This window comes from Strix aluco, chromosome 25, assembly GCF_031877795.1.
Source record: "Strix aluco isolate bStrAlu1 chromosome 25, bStrAlu1.hap1, whole genome shotgun sequence".
NCBI lineage: Eukaryota > Metazoa > Chordata > Aves > Strigiformes > Strigidae > Strix > Strix aluco.
The window spans coordinates 6,051,014-6,073,968 of record NC_133955.1 but is presented as its reverse complement, the minus strand read 5'-3'; the positions used below and the strand labels follow the sequence as shown (position 1 = coordinate 6,073,968).

At 47.6% G+C, this 22,955-nt stretch overlaps 2 protein-coding genes across 3 annotated transcripts in view; one reads left to right on the top strand and one right to left on the bottom strand.

The window, feature by feature from the left end:
• The window catches only part of RBBP5 (RB binding protein 5, histone lysine methyltransferase complex subunit), a 41,477-nt gene that overhangs the window by 15,126 nt on the left and 3,396 nt on the right, over nucleotides 1-22,955 (top strand). The gene's annotated exons all lie outside the window — the stretch shown is intronic.
• CNTN2 (contactin 2) overlaps nucleotides 8,223-22,955 on the bottom strand; it is a 33,583-nt gene continuing 18,850 nt past the window's right edge. The window contains exons 7-23 of the mRNA XM_074850530.1: nucleotides 22,273-22,372; nucleotides 21,830-22,005; nucleotides 20,994-21,130; nucleotides 20,324-20,453; nucleotides 19,286-19,436; nucleotides 18,876-19,003; nucleotides 18,331-18,506; nucleotides 18,072-18,192; nucleotides 17,641-17,799; nucleotides 17,349-17,498; nucleotides 16,541-16,611; nucleotides 16,114-16,348; nucleotides 15,566-15,681; nucleotides 15,008-15,194; nucleotides 14,538-14,650; nucleotides 14,281-14,449; nucleotides 8,223-13,550 (exon numbers count right to left, since the gene is read on the bottom strand). Of these exons, the coding sequence (XP_074706631.1) occupies nucleotides 13,441-13,550; nucleotides 14,281-14,449; nucleotides 14,538-14,650; nucleotides 15,008-15,194; nucleotides 15,566-15,681; nucleotides 16,114-16,348; nucleotides 16,541-16,611; nucleotides 17,349-17,498; nucleotides 17,641-17,799; nucleotides 18,072-18,192; nucleotides 18,331-18,506; nucleotides 18,876-19,003; nucleotides 19,286-19,436; nucleotides 20,324-20,453; nucleotides 20,994-21,130; nucleotides 21,830-22,005; nucleotides 22,273-22,372 (2,429 nt within the window). The 3' untranslated portion in view covers nucleotides 8,223-13,440. The remainder of the gene's footprint in view (nucleotides 13,551-14,280; nucleotides 14,450-14,537; nucleotides 14,651-15,007; nucleotides 15,195-15,565; nucleotides 15,682-16,113; nucleotides 16,349-16,540; nucleotides 16,612-17,348; nucleotides 17,499-17,640; nucleotides 17,800-18,071; nucleotides 18,193-18,330; nucleotides 18,507-18,875; nucleotides 19,004-19,285; nucleotides 19,437-20,323; nucleotides 20,454-20,993; nucleotides 21,131-21,829; nucleotides 22,006-22,272; nucleotides 22,373-22,955) is intronic.

The following is a 22,955-nucleotide window of genomic DNA, read 5'->3' as shown; positions in this document are numbered from 1 at the left end:
TCATCTGTTGCCAGTCCACTTCGTTCCTGTGAGATCCTCAAGGCTCTGTCCTTTAGCAGCCAGTTCTTGTGTCGCTTCTTCAAGGACCGCTTGCTCCTTTCACATGCCAGCCTCCATCTGTTCCCGTTATCCCCTGCTCTGCCCTCTGGGCTTTCATTGCATCGCCCTGGTTTTGCTGACACTCTCGCCGGGTCGCTTGGACACTCTGCAGCAGCCCTTTCCTGCAGCAAGCTCGTGTAGCTCCTGGAACAACATGCGTGGTGAGGGATCCTCAGCTCTTCTGAGCTGGCAGCGATGTGTGGTGGTGGGCACACATCTGTGGCCTGTGCTGACGGTTTGTCCTTGCTGGCTTTATTTCTTTCCCTGCTCACTGCACTCTGCAGGCAGAGTTCACCCCTCTGCTGCAGCCTTTTCTCTCTTGGGGTGTTATTTTCACCAACTCGAAGGCACTTAGGGAGCCACTGGTCCTGTTTGCGTTGCTTGCAGCCCCCCTCCTGGCCCCCTGACCCGTGAGGTGTTTCTTGTTCCCTGAAAATTGCTTTGTACTGGTTGCATTTGCTTTCCAGGAGTTCTTGAAATCTTCTGCACTCCTCTGCACTTACACCGTAGAAACTGGAATCGCTGAGCTCATCACAGGTGGGGGAGTGGTCCGTATGTAGTCCTCTCCGTGCAGATGTGCTGGCACAGAGATCTGCGCTGGGGCCTTCCTGGCCACGGGCTGATGCTGCTCCTGCATCAGGCCCTGAATTCTCACCTGGCTGAGTGCTGGTGTCGGTAAAGCCCAGGCCACTGTCCCACTCGGGATGGAGAAATGCCTGCTTTTCCTCATCGCCTTTACTGCTTTCGCTTTCTGCCTAAAAACAAACACCCACAAGCTGTTAGATATCTTTGGGACTCTCCTCCCTGGGTGAGCATGAGTCATCTCTGGAAGCATCCTCCAACCATATGCAGTAGCAGGATTTCTCTCTTGCCTTAAGCTTTCCCTGCTACTGCTGTAAGCATCCTGCAGTGTGGCCTTACCAAGCTCCCAGAGACACTGGAAAGAGCTGCAGGGATGGAGTAACAGCTGCTGAAACTCAGCTCCTCTTGATGAACGAGGGCTAATGCCTGAAAGAGAAATATCGGAGAGCAGGGAATGTTAAATCTGGTTTAGCAAACCTGATGATGCGTAAGGCTGAGAGGTGACTGAAAAAGACTTTTTGGAAGGTATGGAGGCAAAATAGGATGGGATACCTTATAGTTTAACTCTTCTTTTCCTGTGGCACAGGGTGCAGGAAGTGGGTAATTAGATTCATTATCGCTGTTGCAATCCTGTGGCAGCAAGTAATCAAAGAAAGCCCTGTGGAGAAAGCAAACAAACACAGATCCCTCCCCAGCCCACCGAGAGGGGCTGGCTGGGTGCTTTGGCATGCTGAGGGCCGTATTTTTGTTATTGTTTGAATGGCCAAACCAAAGAACCAGTGCTAGGCAGGACCTAAATCAGCCTGTTTTAAGGTTAGTGGGTGCAGCTGATTAGAAATCTAGCTTTGAGGGATGTTGGCTGACCTCGCGCTTCGCAGGCTGTGCCATTGCTGCTTTTTAGGAGACGTTTCTTTACTTTGAGCAACGCGTTGTACGTACCCATCTAGGCAGAGATTTAAGCACGATTTGCTGCAGTTCTCTTCCTTGCTCTGAAGTCCGTCTGGGTTGCAGCATCAGATGTTTGGGGAAGCTCGTGGGCAGATTTCTGTCTATGCACTTCCAGTGTAATCTGTTCCCCTGTGCTCTGGAGTATTTCTAGGACCTCCTGTAAGCTCTCCCTGGAGATATCTTTTCCATTGACCTGGTTAGAAGGGGCGTGGATTGCAAAACAGTCCATTCATACCTGCTAATCTCATGTTTTCTTAATGCAGAATTCCTTTGCCTTCCCAAAGAGCTCCCCTGTAGCTCTACCTCAGAATTAACTGCTCAGAGGCTCAGCAGTATTTCCCTGAATTGGGGAAGGAGATCCATGTAGGTAAGACTCTTAATTGCTTCCACTTTCTGCTGTAGAGATGGGAGATGAAATCACACCTTTGTATCTCAAGTGTGTTTATAAGGTCAGGATGAAAAAAAATGACAGTAAACTCCACATTTTGCGTTGGTTTACTGTTAATCTGTCCTGTTGATACATCCATTAGGTTATCTGGCTTCTTTTATCTTAAAACCTATTTCTAATCAACTTGACTAAAACCACAGTGAGCCTCTTCTAAGCAGGGTGATGCACGTTGGCTCAGATTTAACACCACAGCGAGTGAACTCTGCATACAATGAGCCCTCGATTTCTGTCCTGCAAAACTCTTCTTACCCCCAGGAAATTCTCCTCTTTCCACAGCCTGTAAAAAGCAGCAGCATCAGCACCATGACGTGTGTCCCCATGTTTCAGCCTCCCCGGGAGCCTCCTGCCTGCATTCAGCTGTGCCAGAGCTCTCCTGTCCATGGGTGTCTTTGTGGTAGGTGCCTGTAGCGCACATCGCAGCGTGGGCAGAGAGCAGCCACCCTCTTTAATACGTATCAGCAAAAATACAAATGGCTAATGAAAAGTGAAATAGGCACTTTCCACACACCTGATTTACAGAGCTCTTTTTGCCCACTGAACACGAAGAAATGGGTGATTGAGCTTTGTAAATGAGACAGCGGTCACAGGAGAGGGGAAGCTGCGTGCTGCTGCCTGCTCTCCTGCCCATTTTGCTGCGTGGGACGAGACCTCCTCCCGCTGCATTTGGGGCAGGCAGTGGGATCCCCTCCGTGCTGAAGAACTCTCTGAATAATGAGAGTAGATAGATGCTTAGTTTGGGAGCTAATGGTTAAAATCAACAAAGAGAAGCTGTCCCATCTGGAAGAGCCTCTCTGCTCTTTGTAATGTAAATACAGGGGCTTGCATCCTGTGGGCAGCTGTGGTTTAGAAATGCAGAAAGATTACATGAAAGGTCCAGGACAATCCATTTTCTGACTACTTAGCTGAGGAGGTCAGAGTGGGAGCCAAGAGGGTCCTTCATCTTTTTATTGTGTCCTCCCTTTTTTTTTCCGAGGGGAACCAGATGCCCAGAGTAGGAAAGATTAATTTTTTTTTTTTTTTTAATGCTTATTTTAAGATGGAGGGCTCTGATGGACAGTGTGGCTCCAGCTATCAGAAAGGATGGGACTGGGCCTCTTGCAGTTGCTGTTTGAAATGGCATTTCCCTTGTACGCTTTTTGAGTTTTGCAGCAATCGAAAGTGTTGACTGGTGTTTACATCTGCTGGGGGATGGAGGGGGAGGAAGGGAAAGCAGTATGAGCTGAAGGTCACAAAAAGGGAACAGGGGAGGTAAGAGGTACAGGAAGGTCAGTGAAAGCAGCTGAAGCACGGACCCTTCAACCAGCACTCTCCACATCCCTACATTTCTTTCTGTTTCTTCCAGCAATACACATGTTTTCTTAGTCACTGTCCCTGTTTTTTCCCACCATAAGGGGCTGAATTGCAGAAAAAAGTGTCTCTTTCTGCTCTGGATTGGTAATATGCTGCCTAAACTTCTTTTTCCCCCACTTGGCCAGTTTGTCTGCCTCACCTGGAGGAGAGGATGGCAGGGACTGTGTGCAAACCCTGCGTGCTACCAGTTCCCAGCTGGAGGGGTTTTTGTGGTACAAACTTCTGCTGCCTGCTGATGGTCCTAAGTATTAGGAAGCAATTAGTACTGTACCTACTAAAGCCAGACAGATTGTGTGAGGGAGGAAGTCAATTTGCTAATGGCATTAGCACTTGGAAAGAAGGAGGTAGTAACAGAATGGTGAGGCGTAAGCAGCTGTTTAAATTACTGTTAGCTACTGAAGCTTATCTAAATTGAATAACTAGATTGTCTTAACTGCTGGAACTTGAGTGGCAGCAAGGAGGAAAACAAACCCCATATGCTGCTTTTGCACCGAGATGGGGCTGGCTGACTCTCCCATCCTCTGCCCAGTGATCTGTGATAGTTGTACTGGTTCCTGCAGTTGCCTGCAGCAGTTCAGGGATCTGCCAGGATACATCAAACTGGGCTGCTCAGGGACTCTTGTGGTGTTGTTCCCCCCTTTCCCGCTCGCTGCTGCTTTTCCTGTCCCTTGGGCTCATTTGTTCAGTGTCTCACTTACCACAGGCATTCCCTAAGCCTCGCCCAGGATGAAGGAAATAACTAGAAATGCAATAATTTCCTTTAATGACCTTCGGTTTTGTAAAACATCTTTCCTAGTCGGGTATTTCCGAGCGTTTTAGAAAACAGCAGTGACCGCACCAGCAGCGCAGCCCGCATCGGTGGTGCTCAGGCTGATTGCAGGAGGGGTATCTGCATACTCCCATAGAGGTTTTTAAGAGGTAAAGAGTGAAATACTCTGCTTATGGCTAAGAAATGCAGGTGAGTGTGTAACCGCTGGCTGCGTAACGCCCCTCCCTTCCCAAGGACAGCACCGGATCGCTTCCACAGTGTGCTAGGAGCTGCTTTGCCAGTCAACGTTTTCCAAGTCCACGGAATGATCCTTAGAAAACCAGGGAAATTCAGAGTTCACGCTCCCCTTTTCTACCTGCTGGCTTTCTCCCACCATTGTGTGGCTACTTATGTTTTGCATGTGTTCTTCTCTGCATTTTTTCCAGGAAACTGCAGCTTTTTGGCAGTCATTTCTGCCACAGAATACTGCATAAATATGTTCATTTGTTGCCTCTCTCTGGCGATGCCGGCTTAGACCTGTGGAACTCGTGTACATAGCAGTGTATTTTTCTAAAGCATGTTGAATACTGTGGGTTTAGTGCATGCATCATCTTAGGCTGAGTACAGAAAATACTGTGGGTTTAGTGCATGCATCCCCTTAGGCTGAGTACAGAAAATACTGTGGGTTTAGTGCATGCATCCCCTTAGGCTGAGTACAGAAAAGCAAGTTCACTATTACAGCACTAATCCTAAGCAGGAGTGTTTTAGTTTACTCTAAAATAGCGTCTGCCAAGTCAGATGTAGACCATAATAAGGGGTTTTTTGTGCTTAGTTCTGATGATAGTTAATCTGGTGCCATGATTTAATTTAATCAGAACCTTTAGACCAGAATTACTTAGCAGCATATAAAATAACTCCGCCCTTTGCTTTGACTGTTTTGAGGTTTCTTCTTTAGCAAAAGTTTTGCCTTTGGTGGGGGTCAATAAATCAATATTACTGAAAAGCAACTGAGTGTCAGTAAAGGACAAATTCTTTTTAGGTAGTAAAATAAGGTTTTAGGTGTTTTCAAGCAGTATATGCTGAGTTCTTTTGAAAATCTGGCTTTCATGTTAAGCAGTAGACCCCCAAAATCATAAGACAGAAGTAAATAATAGGAAGATATTATTAAACAAACCCAGCTGTAGCATAGATTTGCACCAAGCTTTTAAGATGCTGTCCCTCCGTGTCCCTGACAATATAAGCGTTGATTTGTTTTGCACCCTGGTGTCCACAGAGCTAAAAAGACCAACTGCTTATTTTTTGAGGAGGAATTTTATGAAAACGCTGGGTCTGAAGCATCTTCAGAGTGGTAAGAACCATCTCTTACATATGTTGGCTTTGAAGACTTACTCACAGAGGTAATTTAGTTGTACCTTGATTTGGTCCCAAAAGGAGAGAAGAAGGATCATTTTCAAGCGGTTCCTCTTGCTTGGAGCACTCTTTATCAGTTTCCCAGGGAGGAAGCAGGCTCTGCTGATGCTGCAAGCCTAGTCTGGCTTCTCTCTGCTCGCCTGCCCCAGGCTTCTGAGTTCATTCCAACCAGCATCTGCCCGTCCCTTGCTTTTCCTGTGTCCCTTACATTTAAAAAGCTGCTCTTGTTTATCTTTTGGAGGCAGAGGGGTGTTTCATTAACCCCTGTCACCAATCCCAGGCTCTTGGTGGAAACTCGTGCTCTTGGTGGAAACTGCCAGCTTCTTCCTGATGCTTTTTCATTTCCAAGGAAGATCTACTTTTATTTGTCTCTTTACGTCTGTTCTGTGTGAGGAGGGCCAGATGGGTGCAAATCCTTTGCTTGCCCTTTTGGTATTTGCAAGTAAAGTGACAGTCGTATAGAAAGTGATTAACAAACCCTCTCTGAAAGTGTCCAGGCTGGGGACCCAGCAAGCAGCGTGCAGTGCTGTGTGGGCAGCAAACGTGAGACCCAACAATAGAAGACTTAGGAAGAAGAAATCCTTTAAAATGCCTGTGGAGAAGTAACAAGGTGAATGTTTTCTCAGGTGGGACACAAACCATTAGTTCTGGGGTAGAGTCCTGTGAATTCTTGAAGTGTTTTGATACCAATTTTAAAGGATTTCCTTGGACTGTCTTTTTCTGTGACTTTAAACACAAGAGCAGTAAAGCAATTCAGCCGCCCTCCCCCTCCAGGAAAAACCCCAAACAACTCATAAATTTGAACCTTATGCAGAAATGCTTTAAGTTTCACAAAATGTTACCTATTTCCCCTTGATAATTATGTGTAGAAAAATACCTCTTTTGGGACCAGGCCTGCCAAAATACCACAGCAAAGGCTGTGCTTGTAGTGGCTGCAGCCTTAATGCCTGAAACCTGTGTAGGAGGTTTGTTTTTTTTTTTTTTCTGGAAACACACCGACATTCCTAGATAAACTGTTTTTTGTTCTTAAATGCAGCTGAGCTCTGGTGGGGTTGTAGTGGTGAGCTGGTCCTGGCTCTCTCTGTGGGACTGATGGGCACAAGCGATGCCTCTGTGCATCCTTCATCCCGTGTCCGTGCAGCACGGCTTGCTGCCAGGCTCTGCTTCCCTTTCTGCTAGGACCTGCCTGTTCGTCAGCGACGATACATTTGTCTCCTTGATTTATATCATGTGCAGCGGCATTTAATGATGGCTCTTGAGAAAGCAGGAGTGCCCTTGTGGGGGATGAACTGGGGAGGGATTCATCTCAGTCTCGGCCGCTCCCTGCTGGTTTCTTTAATGATGCTGCCCTCACCTTTGCAAAGCCCCTTTGCAGCATAAATCCCTGAGCTAATTATGGCCCCGGTGATGAGCGGCCTCGCCTGCAGCTCTTCAGAGCGTGGGGCAGAGGGGCAGGAGCCTGCCTGGGGTCTGAGCCCAGCTGAGCCCGGCGTCTTTGGGCCCTTTGTCGGGTCCGCTTTGCCGTCGGCACCCGGAGGCCAGGGGCTGGGCAGTGTTATATGGCAATTAAATACACTTGTCACCTCACGCTGTGGGTGGCTGTAGCTTTTGGGAAGAGGAGGAGCAGCTGCTTCCCTCCGTCCTTCCCTCCGTCCTTCCCTCCGTCCTTCCCTCCGTCCTTCCCTCCGTCCCTGGGGGCTCAGAGGGGGTTTTAGGAGCACATCTTGCTGCAGCCAGTGCCTGAGCCCCCCTGTGCATCCCATGGTCAAGCATGATGTTTCTTTTAGGGGCTATGTGAAAGTGAACGCATCCAGGATGGGCTGAGGGAAAGGGTTTGGGTGAGACTTCCCACGACCCGGTACTGCTGAGCCCAATTTCTTGTCTGTCCACTCTTCGTCACGGCTCAGTCTGGGTTCAGCTTAACTCCAGTGGAGACCCTCGGGCCTGTACCGTGTACAGTCGCTCTACCTGATCCCGTGACATCCTTCCCAAAGGTAGAAGGAAGCTAGTAGATTTTTTAAGGCCAGAAGGGAATGACTGTGATAAATTAAGCTGACGTAGCAGAGATGAGGTGATTTCATGCAGTGCTTCCTGCAATGAAGGAAATTATTTTCTGTAATGTAAGTGAACCTTTACAAGCCTGCTAGCTTGTGGCTGATCTAGTGGATATCTTTCCTGGAAGACTTCCAGTCTTGGTTTAAAGGTTGTGATTGATGATGAAGCTTTTTGGCAAGCTATTCCAACAATCAGTTACCCTTTCTGCTAATAAGGTGCATGCGATTTTTGTCTTTGAGTTTTCCAGCATTACTTCCCAGCCATTGGAATACCAGCCAGAGGGAGCACATTGCATTAACATCTCTAACCAGACCCTCAACACCTGCAATTCCTTGCTCCGTGGACAGTCTCTCCTCTTTTCATTAGTTATCACTGTCATGGGATAGAATTTGAGTTTACTATATCTTAATTGATTTAACTTTTCTGAGGGGTCCAGTTCTGTGTGGATGGGGTCTCACTGGGCTCCTTGTTTGTATTAGTACACACAATTGACAGGAAAAATACAGTCCTGGGCCAGCGGGACTCCTGAGCAAGGTACTAATTGCATTTAAATCTGGACAAAAGTACTCCAGACTCCAGTAGTTGTCTAAAGTCTCTGAAGATCTTTATTTATGAACTGCGTGCTACTGTAGCCAATAAATAACCATAATTACAGTAAGTACAGTATGCTTACAATGTTTGCCATTTGGTTTTCTTAAAAAAATAGTGTACAAGAAAGTTACCAAGAAGAAAATTGCCCTGTTTGTGTGTAGTGAAGCTAGATTAAAATATTCACAGCAGAGGGTTTCTGTGGATGGGGGATTGCTTGGCAGGTTTAGAGCAGATGGGATGCAGACCCCCCAGGCATTAGCTGAATGTGATGCCTGCGTTATCCAGCTGATTCCTTGGGCAAAGATCTGAATTTCTCCCATTCAGGGTACAACACTTCATCTGTCCTGCTGCGAGTGGGAGCTGTTCCGATTCAAACTCTTACAGCTGAGTGTTGAATTTAGCCCAGACAACCTAAAACCAGAAGCGCAATCTTCAGTCTGTAAATTCAACGGTATCAGGTAGAAGATTATTTTATGTTAAATATCAGTAAATCAGAACTGTAAAGCTTCTCTCATTTGGGAGTCCCAAAGCATTTCACCCTTGTTGTATACTCCTTACAGCACCCTTGTCAGGTTGGTTTTTACTACTGACAAGTAATATGGACCCTGTGAAATTAGATGACTTCCCTTAGTGAGCCGTTACAGTGCTGAGAACAAAAACCACGGCACTTAACTCATCACTCCAAGTTAATCTCTAAAGCAAATGCTCAGAGCAATTAAATGTGGGGGATTCTTAATGAGACAGGAAATTGATTTGCAACTTAATGCACTAGTGTAAAGCCAGTAAACTCTGTTAAGATGTTGAAATCTAAGTTTTCTCCCCTGGCCCCTGGCACCTTTCTTTTTAATCCCTGTGCTGCATTTTAGGAAGCTCCAAGTGGCTTCACAGAAGGTTTATCCCACAATTTTTCTCATGTTGGTGGCTCTCGCTAGGCTTTATATGTAGATTTTTTTTATAGCCTCGATAAAGTTTAATTAGGTACAAATGCTGCCTTTGCATGTGCAACTCCTTTTCTGTGGGTCACCTAACCCTGTGATAAATAAAATGGCAGAACAGGCTGCCTAAGACAAGGCAGTCTGTGTGTGAACGTGGCTTGTGTCTACACACAGAAACCGACCTGTCTTGTTTGGGGCGGGGTTTAGCCTGTAATAGTCTGGGCTTGAACTTGGCCTTTCTCACCTACCAGTGTTGCAGGTGGAAAATCTTCTCTGTCCCCCTCCCTTCCCAGTGTGCCCTGTCCTTCACTCAGGGTGGTTCCCTGTGCTTTACCTGCAGTGTTTCATAACGTGACACTATCTTTTTCACTCTGCAACTTTGGACTATCAACAAATTCCCCCAGAATTTCAGAAAAATCTGTGAGGGAAAGGCTGCCTGTTTACTGTGTGCGTTTTTCAGAGTTTCTTTATGCTAACACTCAGGAAACATTGATGTCAGCTCAGCTGTGGCTGGCGGAGTTAGGTGAGGACTAGGTAGCAGAGACAGCACGGGTACAAGGACAGGTTTGCCACGCTGGACTCGGGCAGCGACTGCTCAGCCTGTGCTGCCGCGGCTGCGTGGCTCTTGGTGCCCGAGCCAGGGAGTTGGAGTCAGCTCTGATACCCTGCGTGAGCTGCAGTGATGCCTTTGACAGCGCTGGGATACTCAGATACTCTCAAACTGCAAAAAACTTGCAAATACACAATGACCTGCTTGTGCCTCACTTTTCAGGAAGGGAAACTGAGGCAGCAAGTGGTGAAATAATCACTTGGAGCCGTAGATGAAGTCAGTGTCAGAGCTGGGATTAGAGCAAGTGATTGTAAGGCCGTTGTGGTTGTCACCAAATCGTACCATCCTTAAAATGTTGCAAAAGTTCAGCGGGGTTTTGGTTTAAAATGCATACTGGTGAAACTGTATGTACTGATGATTTACCTTTTCAAAAAAGAGGTGTAGCTTCAATTCAGATTGAAGACATTTAACTTTCAAGGGGTCTGCTTGTCATGTGAAAATACTACCCCATCAGTTTAACAAATTAGAATATATTCAGCCCATTTGCAACGCAGAGCAGTGCAAACTGGAACACTTGAAATCCAACTCATGTAGTTTTTCGCTTGTTATATAAAATGTGCCTGTGATCTAGTTTAACAAAGAAATGTATGGAGAATGTATTAACCTTCCCAGGGAAACGTTGCAGGCGGCTGCTATTTAAAAACCAGTGTCACTGCAGCATTTAGATCCTGTTTGCACCATGCTATAAAGCATCTTGCTTTCCAACACTGTAAAGTTCAGTAAAACAGAGCCACCAGTGTTGCCAGACACATTTGGAAGCATTTGTTGAGACCAAGTTTCTGCAAGAGACGTTGCACAGCCTGTGTGGTCAGACCTAGGCTGATGCTGAGCCTCAGCCCTTGGATTTCACGGGGTTACCTTGCTTTGTGAGAGTTCATCCAACATGTGGTCCATCAAAGCTTGTTCTTCAGTCCTGGAGGTGTCTGGTGTGCACTTTTTGAAGGGAATTAGCTGTGTTCATGGACATGCAGGTGTAGCAGCCCCTTGGGAGAGCTGGCGTTTCGACTGCCCCGGGTGGGGCTGGTAATGCACGATGGGGTGAACACAGCTGGCCTCACGCGGAGCCTGTGCCTGAAGCCAGGATGAACCTGACTGCGGGTGGGCTGTGCAGCGAAGCAGCTCCCTCCCACTCAGCGATTCCTCCCGAGGAGTGCAGCAGAATTCTTCAGTAGGAGCCATTTCCATTCTGGTCCTCCCCTGCCCAGTGCTGGCTGCTCGACAGGATCGGACCCGGGGTGCCTCCAGCATCTGCAGCTCCGTTCGGTGAAGGCTCCTTGGCCATGTCATTTAACCTTGCTGCTTTTGTTTGCTCCTCTGCTGAATCAGGCCCAGGCTTCTGCAGGGCTGCAGTGAGCATCCTCTAGCAGTGCTCGGAAGCTCCATAGGTCCAGTTAGTTTATGCCTCCTAAATATTTTCATTATGGCTACTGCTAGTTCTGCATATCAATCAGGTAACTGTTGCCTAAGCCCTAATTTGCTTTGCTTTTGAGCTAACACTGAATTCCTAATTTGCCTTTCATTCCATCTTTTGTGGGAGAAAGGTTAAAGGCCCAACAAGATGGAGGTGATAATAAAAATGCTGAATTAACAACATAAAATATTTTGCCAAACAAAGCTTCCAAACATCAATAAAAATATTTAAGAATATTCAAGAACATAAATCATACAAAAATATAATTTATATTTAGCTGTTGTCCTTCTGAAAGAAGTGTTTCAGCCTGCTCAAGGGACCGAGGGGGTAATTCATGGAGAGCTGCAGAGGGACCCGGAGGAAGCTCAGGACGGGCTCTGGGGGTGCTGGGTCCCCGCCTTTGCTGCCTGCTTCAGGCTGCCAGGTATCAGTGGGAGCTGTTGTCTTTTTTTCCACTTTATCCCAGGTGTTATTTGTAATGGGAACAGTGAGGTACCCTTTCTTTTTGCTACAGCTATGCTCTAAATGTTTAGACTCTTTCAGTAAGTTTATTTTTCTTTGTCTGTTTCTTAAACATTCCTCTTGTTTGCTAAACACATCGCAGCCCTTCTTCCTCAGCCAGAGCCTTGCTGTTTGCATCGTGCATTGTGAACCTACCGCTGTATTTACCTTCTTGCTTCCAGGGCAGGCCAGATGCTAAAATATATGTGATGAGATATATACAATAGGCATAACTCTGGGAGACCAGGGATTTACGCACGTAATCTCTCAAATGCTCACTAAGGCCTAGGACACGGGAGTTTTAAAATGATTAGCAAGAGCAAGGAATTGGCATCTCATGTAGAAACTGCACGTCGGTCCCTTGCCATCGCACAGTCCTGCAAGCGTAGCCCTTTGTCAGGTAATTCTGGAGCTGAGATTGCTCTTGTCTGCTGGGAAGGAGGAAGGTGCAGCCACGTAAAGGTCCCTAAAAGCACGCTTGGGCTCTAACGGGCCAGCAACGTAAATCAGCTTCTTAACTTTGGGCAATTGCTTTACTGGGAGACAGAAAGATTTTAATATGCAACATCTATTCCCAACCATTTTAGTTCATGGTGCACCTCAACATCCCTGTATGTCTTTGGGGTATCAGCCCTCCCATTTACACTAGCTGTATGAGCCTTGGACCCGAAAACCAGGCTGACTTATTGACCGGATCTCAATCGTTGCAGTCCCAGGCTGAGACTGGTATTTTGGCTGGATGGAACCGTTTGTGTAGGGTGATGAATCTGAGTCCAGATTTTCCTTGCTGCCCCAGTGATGGCTTCCTTGAGTCCCCAGTTCTTGGTTAAATTATGTAATATTCCTTTTTCTTCCTCCTTTAAGACCCTCTCTCTGTTGAAATTGGATATGTTGACATCTCCCTTATTAGGGCGAACTGCCTCTCCGAATTAGCAGATGCTGGAAAGGTATTTCCTTTTCTCTTACCCCTTCTCCTCCCCAAACAAAAAAGAAAGAAGCAAACAGTATAACAAAAACACCCCAAAAGCACGTGGGATATGGATAACATTGAACGTTGCACCTCACAGCATAACAGTTGATACAAACAATAGGCTGGGGTTGCAAGTTACACCAGTGTCATAAAAAAAGCTTTTCACAATCTAAACTCTGTGTTTACTGATCTTCAGGATGGGGTAGAGATCAGTCTCTCTTGTGGCTTTATCTCCTTGGGCTGGTTGCTGCAGAATTTGGCTCATATTATGGGGTGGGGGTGGAAATAATCCTGTCCCATAATTCATTAGAGATGGCTGTGACTGGGATTGGTATGGAACATGCTGATCAATGTGAAATCCTCAGTCCCCATCCGCCCCTTACCCCCCCCAAAATTCACTGTACATATTTTAAAAAAAAAAATTCAAATTTAGCAGTCTGGTTATTTTAGTACATGGCTTCATAAGGCAGAAAACCTACGGGATACAGTGTGTGGGGCAGTTGGCTGTCAGAATTCATGTAGAATTCTTCTTCGTTTTACTTGTTTCTTTAAAAAAATTTTAATCAGTTAAAGACCCATGTCTTGTATGAAAGCTTATATCCTTCCAAAACAAACAAACAAAAAGCTGTTTCTTTCTTCCTCCCTTAAAATGATGTTGTCAAATCCTTTCTCCGAGAGCTGCTGTTGATACAAACTTGGAAGTTGCAGCAGCCGAGTATTGAGTAGTTCCCACTGGCTTGGGAGGAAGCGTGTCCGGGAGTCCTCTGCTGCGCTGGCCGTCGTCAGAGCTCCAGGTAGCTGATCAGGGCCACCATTACCAGAGAGTTAGTTGTGATAATGACAGCGTGTGGCACTGGCCTCGTCACAGAGTCTTCCACCATCATACTTGTCCCTGAAAGAAAGGGAACAGGGAAGGAGCAGCTGTCGTGGTGCACAGACACAACTGGATGTCTTGAGGAAAGAGTTGGGAGGGTTGGTAAAATGTTACTTCTGGGGTTCTCTGTGCTCGTATTGTGATTGTCACTGATGAACTTCTCAGGAACACTTGTATTGGAAACAAGAATGTGGAGGTGGACCCTGAGTACTTACCCCCTGAATCAAGGGAACCTGCTGGAGTTGGGGTCAGGCCCCACAAGCAGAGTCAGGATTTCACTCTTAGTGAATCTAAGTTGGGCTTGTGTGGGGCCTCGAGGGCTTTAGTGCAAGTAGTAAAGCTGGATTCAGACTAGACTGAGAGGTTGCTCAGAGTCTGGGGGGAGTTAGCTGATGGAGGGCTGGAGAGGGAAACATCAGAAGTTCCTTTGAGTGAACAGCACAAGGGAGCCAAAGACCAATTCAAGAGTCTCAACCTAAAAACACTGGGGTAGGATGTTCCCCTGTGTTCCTGGGAGGGAGAGTAGGATTTTAAAACATAATAGCATTTTTGTTATGCTGTGCTATGGCCAGGTAGGGGAGGAGGCAAGACTAAGTCATTACTTCTCAAAGAACAGTGGCAGCCAATGACAGGCAAGAAGTGCTGCAGATTAACTCCTCTCTCTGAGCTCGTTTTCCAGCAGTCTGTGAAGCGCCCTGTAAATGAGTGTCTGTGCATGGAGTGTGTGCAGCCAGAGGAGCGTACGTACCACTATTTCGGAGGATGTGAACTTCTGCTGGGATTCCATCTCCCCCAGGGCCTGTCACCCTGATCTGTACAAAGGCGTGAGTGAAGTCTTCGGGGACGGGGATGTCAATCCGGCTCTTGCTGGCCAGGTATAGGGTGGGAGCAGAGTGGGAATCCTGCCTGTAAAGCATCTGTTGGAAGAGGAAAGGTTGAGTTTACGGTGACTGTGGTTTCCTTAGGGTCACCTATAAGAGAAGGCCAGCTGCATGCTGCCTGTACCTTGTACCCCGTAACTGCAGACTCATCTGCCTTCGCCACCACCGGGTCCCACTTGATGCTGACTGTAGACCCAGAAAAAGTCCAGGAAATGTTGCCAGGCGGCCTCGTTGGTGCTAAGAGATACAAAACAAGACAGAGATTCCTTAAGTCAGGGACTGATGAGAAGGTTGAGCTGGTTACAACTGTCTCCTGAGACCCTATGACTACAGGGCTGATGGCACCACTATGGTTGGTTTAAAGGGAAGTGTCCCAGCAAACATTACTCTGAGCACAGATCTTCTCAGAGAAGTGATACACAGACCACAGGACTGATCTGAGGAAATTCAGGGAACTGTTTTATGGCCTACTGAAAATGGTGTGAGAGCACCAAGATGAAAAAGCTAATCAGCTGATCACTGGGGATCCTCTGGAAGAAGCAGCAGCCCCAGCGAGTACAACGTGCCAAATGGAGGTGGTCAGGGCTCACTCACGTGGTTTTGTTGTCGTGACGTTGGTGGAGGGACTGGGGGGGCCGGTTCCAGCCCGGTTGTAAGCTCTGACTGACACGTGGTATTTCGTGTTGGGGTTTAGGCCTGTTACATGAGCTGATGTGACCAGCCCTGCTGTTCTCACTCTGTCAGCTGCCTCCTCTTTATCACCATCCTTCCAGTACCGGATCTGAATAGAAAAGGATATCAAGGGTTTAGTAGGGATAGAGGCATCTCCAGATACCAGACTCAGTCCAACCACAGCCAGCGCTGGAGACCCTTTGGTATTTGTTTCTGTGCATTTTGCTTAGCATGTGCCTGGGAATACGGTTATGGCCTGTGTGGAAAGGCAAGTGGAAGAAGAAAGGAGGCTTATCTCTTACTAATCTCTCTTGTGAGCAGTAGTACCGGCCCTATTAGAGCCTCGTGCTGTCCATTAATTATCCTCCATCTTTAGAAAGAAAATGCTGTTTTCTTTCACCTCACTTAGCCTGGGGAAGTTTTCTTTGCTGGGCTCTCCGATCTTGGTTTCAGTGTCTCATTCCCATGGCAGGCTCGTACCTCGTAGCCCAGAAGCACTCCAGTCATGTCTCCCTGCTCAACGGGCTCCCAGGACACATCCATTTCTGAGGACAGGGCAGCCTTGGCCATAACTCTGAAAGGAGCAACTTTCGGCTCTGAAAAAGACAACAAAAGGGAATAAAATCCTTTTCCTAGCTCTGGGCAGCATAATCACCATACTGAAACGAAGGGCTCTCCTGCAGCACCATTACTGTGCAGCCAGACAGCTGGTATTATGTGTACAGAGCAAAGCAAGAGGAAGGGATTTAGGGACTTAATAGGACAAGCAGGGCCACAGCTGTGTGCTGTGAGGATCTGTGTCTGCACTGAAGCTCTGCGTGTACAGTCACGGCTGGGCTTAGGGGAACGTCTATCTGTGTGTTTGAAGTAGAAGATAAATGTTATGCTGAAATCACTGTCAGCTGTTCTTTGAGTAAAAGAAACCTCTCCTATTGTTGAGCTCCCAGACAGACACCTCTCCGCAGGGAGCTGGTTGAGGACACGTTGGTTGGTTGGACAAAGCAAAGTCTCTGCAGTCCCTCTTTTACCTTCTTCTGCAGAGTACACGATGGCAGTGAGGCTCTCTGGTCCCTCTCCTTTCCTGTTATACGCTTTGATCTTCACTTCAAAGGGGGTGTAGGGACCGATGCTCTCGTTGCGGTAGACATAGTGCAGCGATTCTGCGTGCGGCACCCTTGCTGTCAGCCACCCCTGGGTGCCTTTCTTGCGAAACGACAGGATGTAGCCAAAGCCATCTCCGTTCTGATAGTCCCGCAGCGTCGGCTGTGAGGGGGGTGGAAAGAGAGAGGAGCCTTGGTCCCTTCAAACGAGCGAGACTTTGGACTAAGCACAGCGTTTGGCTCAACCGCGTGTCAAAATTGTAATCGCAGCGCTGATTTCCCAAAAGAACTGGCACGTGCTCCTCCCCTTGGCCCTCTCCCAACATCCACGGCTGGTGCCATGCTGCTGACTTACCGTCCAGTTGATGATCAGCTCGTTGGGAGCCCCTCCACCTCCGCTGAGCCCAGATGGTGCCACAGTAGGTGCTGTCGGGTCCCCAAACAAAAGCAGACAGTGCAGGTTGGGTTAAGGAGACAATAGTGATGAAGATGAGCACAGACGCTGCGCGGTCTGCGCGTAGCCAGGCTTTGTCAGCTCGTATGAAAGTGCTTGTCTTTATATTTTCACCCATGAGTGTTTCAGATGTTTGTGAAAATCAGGTCTAGAATACTGGGTAGTGCCTGACAAGTTATTTGGAGGCAGCATGTCTCTGAGGGAACAAGACTCAAGCTCAAAAGCAGGGATACAGAGGAGAGCTTTTATTAGAAAGGACTTAACATTCATTCGGGATGTTGAGAGCAGTTCTCCTGCTGTTCTTACATCCCTTCTGCTTGCACGTTCAAGCAGCAGAAGATAGAATGAACATTTACAGCCATTTGCTGGGAAATTTACCTTGTCTTTGCAGAGTTATACTCTGTGATATAGTAGGGCTCTTTCCCCTTTGTAAGCATTACTGCCCAGGAAGTACAGGATTTGAAGGTAGGATTTATAATGGTTTAATATATCGTATCTAACGCTGGTGAAGTTAGCTGCCAGCTCTGGTACTGCTTTGTCTTTGATGTTTAAATGGGCAAAAAGGCAGAAAATTTTGTGATGGCATCACCTCTAGGAGCACTCAAGGAGGTGACTAATTGGCCCCAGGCATGGTGTGAACCAGCCTTCCCGCTCCAGCATGTAGGGACAGGTACCTCTGATTCCCCTTTCTGCCTCTATCTGCACCTACCTGCTTCTTTGGTGCGGATTTTGCTGGAGGGTAAACTTGGCTCCCCAACTCCCAGAATGTTACTTGCTAAGACCCGAAACTCGTAATCCATCCAGGGAATGAGGTTCACCACCTGGGCTGTCTCTGCATTGCCTTCAATATTTACAGGATCTATATAATCCAGTAACATGAGAGGAGAATAAACAGAGTGAGTGGCAGCCAGTGTACGAGCACAGAGCAAGAACTTGTCAGGGAACTGGTGCCCCGCAGCCAACACAGGCCATGCCACCGCCGCTGCCCTCCAGACACTTACTGGTGCGCATTTGCTTCCATTTGGGGGAGAGGAGGGTCCGTGCCTCGACGATGTACCTGGCTATAGGGCTGTGGTTATCAAAGCCACGGCTCCAGCTCAGCTGGACGGTGGTGTCACTGATGTCTCTCACCACGACACCCCCAGGGGGCCCTGGAGGTCCTGGGATGGTGGGAGACAGACAGACATGTTACTGAGATGAAAGATGTGGAGGCTTATTGCTCTTTATATTGTTCAAGTTGTAAATTAAAATCAGGCCTTTCTCTTCTGGAAGCTGGAAGCCTCACCTCCAAGTTCGGCCTCCAGAAAAGCTCACCCAGTTCAAATGTGAGATGTGAGGGGGTTGCAAGGGAGGAGCGAGCTTATCCCTTGCAAGGACCATGCTGTTACTTCGCGCTTGTAAGGAGCAGGTGACTTTATGGGATAGAAATTACCTCTGACAGTCAGCGTGGCTGACTCCGACGCACTGTCCACAACTGTCTGGGCTGTACACGTGTACCGCCCCGAGTGCTTCAGCTGGGTGTTGAAGATGCTGAGGTCTCCGATAGCTTCCTTCTGTGTGGGGAAGAGAAAAGACACCAGGGAGAGCATTTGACCACGCCTGATCACAATCTAGCATTCAACATCCACACAAAGAGGCTGGTACTAGTTTTCTGTCCTTTTTGATGGTACAGAACTGCCCTTTCTACTCACCACACTGGCTCGCCGGTAGTGCCCCTCAGACTTGTCAAAGTCAATGGGGAAATCATCTAGCGACCAGGTGAAGGTTAGGTCCATAGTTGGATCGTGGGACGCGTGACATTGGAGAGTCAGGTTTTCACCTACGTTGATATCAGCACTAGATGGTGCCAACGTGATTTTGGTGGCATCTGCAGAGAAAGAGCAGGGAGGGCTGTTAGCTGCAAACGTCCATGTACCAGATATAGATGAATGCTGCAGAGCATTCAAACCAACTAACGCTTTCCAATTTGCCATCCCTCTAACAGCTGTAGTTTCACAGGAGGAAGATGGGGGATTACAGTCGTTAGAAAATGGAAATGCTTTTCTCAAGGACCCCTTGTTGGTAGGTATGATGTGGTGGGTCAGGCAGAAGGTTTGCTGCTCCACAGGCTGGATTATCTTTTATTCCCTGAGTGTTGTATTGATTTTGAGGAGTATAAGAAGAGGAGAAATATCACATCATGGCATTCTTACACATTTCTTGCTCGATTGACCCAAATCAAGGCAAACATCTCTACCTCGAACAGAGAGGATTCCAGTACTGTTGGCTTTGCCCATGAAATTCTCAGCAAAGCAGGTATACTTTCCCTCATCAGATTTGCTGATATTCTGGAGGATCAAGGTGCCATCTGTGGTAATAGTCACCCTAGAAAGGAAGCAGAACCATACAAGAGGAAGGTTAAAATGTCTGTTCACTGTACACCTGACAACTTCCAGCACTTGCTGATTTTAGAGAAATTGGTGATAAAAACAGGACTGCAAAATATTATGTAGGAGTTTTCTAAAGAAGAAACCAGGAGGAAAAACAAAGTGCTTATGTTCAGGGATGTAGCAGCACACTTGGGTCATCAAGTCCAGTCTTCTGGCAAGAAAAAAAACCATGATTTTAGCTATGGTTTCTAGGTAGAAGCTGACTCTGTGCTGCTACCTGCTACTGTTGATCAGAAGTTCAGTCCCTTTGGTCCAGAGCACAGTGGCTTTTGGTGCTGCTCTTGGTTGGCATGGGATGATGACCTTCCCACTTCGGGCTGCAGGTATCAGTCGCTTCACTGGGTTTAGTCTAAAATCTGGTGCTAAGGCTACAGGGGAGAAAAAGAGGATTAAGAAATGATTAGAAAACCCTGCTATGTGAGCATTTAAACTGCCATGTAACTAGGTATTGATCTGTTGTTAGATGACTGGGTAACAGGAGCATGGCAATATCTGGTGAGCAAGATGAAGGAGTGATTCCTCTGCTGCCGGGTGGTTTCTAACGCCTGCCGGGGCAGGTGTTATGTGACACACGTGTCGTATGTAGCAATGGGATATGACCCTAACAAGTGCAAGGTCTTTGAGAGACACAAGAACAGCTGCTTTTGAAAATGTAGAGGATATTCTCTTCAATATCCTGGCCAAAGTCACCAAAGCAGACATCCAGCTTGCCTAGAACTCCTCCTGGAATTGCAGAGTTTGAATTGGGTTTTATCTGTTGCCCTCATGCATTGCCATGTGTTAATGTTGAACAGTTGATGCTTAGGGCCTTTAATTTATCTCTGGCATCTACTGACCACGAGGAGATAAGCTTTTAGACTAATGTGGAACAAGTCTGGCATCAGTCCAGTTCCAGTCACCATCCATCAAAGCAGGCTGAATGGATACTGAACTCTTTTTCGACCTTTTTCCTCCAAAAAAGAGGAGGGCAGTGTAGTGGAAGAGAGCTTGTAGTGCTGCTGCTGGCTGTCCTGTACACTTTCTAGCTAAACAGCTGTCCTTGTTCTCTTTCAGCATTACTGAATTTACACAAGATTTAAATTTTAATGGGTTGTAGAGTGTCTTGTTGAACCAGCAACTATATTTCAATGGTGAGTGAAGCAGTTTTTGTCTGCTCTTATCTTACTCTGAGATCGCAAGCATAGGATATTAGGAAGAGATCTAAAATGCTTCAGTGTCCCATTGAAACCCAGAGCACTGGGAAATGAGAAATTACCTTGCACTGTTAATTCAGCACTTGCATATACTGTGCCATGCTTGTTCTCAGCCACACACTGATACATGCCAGAGTCCTCCAGGACTAGCTTGGAAAATCTCAGCTCTCCACCGCTCACTTCGATGCGGTTCTGTGCAAACAAGAGGATGAACCCATTAGATGAGAAAAACAAAAATGGAACTCAAGCCTGGTGTGTTCAGGGTTGAGTTTCATTACAGACTCTTATGCCATTTGGAAGCCAGCCTGGTTTTCCGTGGGAGAAAACACAGGACATTTTTTTTTGCCGTCTGTCCGGTCACTACCCCACATGGCTGTGCTCCGTTTGCTGAGACTTGTGAGTGCCTGAGCAGCAACGTGCAGGTCATACAGAGACAGGTACAAGGTGCTATTTATCCGCCTTGATAACTGGCTATGAGTTCCTGTAGTTGCATGAAGCAATGGCTGGGATGGCAGTGACAGGAGAAGGAACTTGCTGTCGGTAAGGACTGTGGCATTGCTTTGCAGCCTCATGGGGGCACATGGAATAGGGATGCGGGGTGATAAATCGGGGTTGAGATGCATTTGCAGCGAGGCAGTAGAGGGTCTTAAGTCTGGAGTAGCAGGTTCAGTACTGCAAGTTCTGGTGTGCACTGGCTGAGCTGCTGTCGCGGTCAGGCCTGTGCGGCGGTACCTGGGAGCTCAGGGGCTGCCCGTCCCGGAGCCATCGCACCGCGGGCCTGGGTTTGCCAGCGGCCGCGCAGCTCCAGCGCAGGTCGGACCCGATGTCGGCTTCCGTGTCCGCGATCACCTCCAGCCACTCCGGCTGAGCTGCAAAGGAGCAAGAGAGGTGGCAGAGCCAAGATCAGATCAGAGGTTTGTTGTGCCAGGCAGGCAGAAGGATGCTCATTGTGTCATCTCTGCTGGCAGATTTATTTATCACAGTGTGTTTCACCATAGTAACAGCCTTCGCCTTTTGTGCAGCGATGCAAGGCCGAGTCCTCTGTGGGTCTGGCTGCAGCTGTGCACGTGGACTGCACAAAATTACAGCAGAATCCAGATCTGAGGAGGAACACTGTGGTTTCTCTTCTTGAGTAAACACAGTCATTCCTGAACTTCAGGAAAGACTGGATTCAGACTACGATAACCAGGTTAAGTTTTGTAACTTGACTAGATCTGATTAATAGCTCCAAGCATTAACCCTTGTGGGAAGTATGTCAGGCTTGGAAAGGATCTTGGTTGAGAGCCAAGTTTGATTTTTACCACTATGCTCCCTTCCCTGGTTACCTCATTTTTGCTAGAATTATTTTAGAGCAAGTTAGAAAGTTTCTCTCTACTTGCCATAACCTAAATGTATCCACTGAAGAAAGGTATCAGTGATCTCTGCAGGTCTTTGTTAGGGCTTTGCAATAGTGTAATTAGTGCTGATATGAGACAGGATCAGAGGTGGTGGTTTCACTCCCAGAGGCTCAGTCCATTGCCTGGGGTGTCTTGCTGTGCTCTGGAAAGGCATGTGCTTAAACGTGTTACCTTGAATGATGATGCGGCCCTGGTAGGTGTCTCTCCCTTTGATGTTTTCAGCCTCACACTCGTAAGTGCCTTCATCCTCAAAGTCAACATCCTGGATCTGCAAGAGGGGCTCGCTGCCGATCCACTTGGAGGACTGTGAGCCGTCCAGTTTCCTCCACTTTATTCGAGGAACAGGGCTATGTAAAAGTAAATCTGGTGAAGGCCAGCTCTCGGGTACCCCATGCTGCATTACAGTGTAACTCAGTCCCCATTTACCCACCCAGGCCCTGTCCCAGCTGGGCCTTGGCCAGCAGGACAGATGGCTTTAGCCATTTCCTCCCTCTTCCTATTCTCCCCCCATCTCTGCTCTACAGTAGACCCATTGAAGGGAGGGGTTGTGAAAGTTGCAGGTTCTGCGATACCCTCCCCGTCCCGAGCCTGAGCGACACAGATGCTGCACTCACTTTCCAAAGGCAAAACACTCCAAAGTCACCATCTGCCCAGCCAGAGCGTAGGTGTCTGCAGGAAACCTGGCTTTTATGCTGGGTGCGTACTGCCTGGCATCTGTTAAAAGGAAAACACCGTTGAGGAGTTCTGGATGACTTCAGAATGGCACACGTGAGGTCTTAAAGGGCAGAGGTACCCTCAGGGTTACACTCCTTTCCAGAACCTTTGTGCATTTGGTAAGGCAACAGAGGCTAAGTTTCACTTTCTTTTTAAAACAGCTCTTACTGAAGTCTCTAAAAATCTCTTTACAACATCTCAGGACTATTTCTCCTTAATTTCCTACCTGCTTAACACCCTTTGCCCCGCCCAAGAAGTAGGTTTAGCTGCACCTCTGCAAGGTCACTGAAGGCAGAGTAGTTTCAGGGGTAGGTGAGCCTGCACAGGCTGCACCCTGTGCCATGTCTTTTCCAGAGAAACCCCGCTGGTGGGGTTTGTAGCTGCACAAGTGGCAAAGCCTGGGGAGAGGGCTGCTTCCCCCCAGGTTCCAGCCAATTAATATTTTTGTAGGCTCGTAAGCGACCCTGAGAGGCTGGTGGATGATTTGTGCACTGCTGAGTCCTGTGGAGCTCGAGTGCTTCGCGGTGGTTTGTTAGTTTTTGCATTTTGCCCAGTTCCCTTATGGTAATCCAAGAGCACTGAC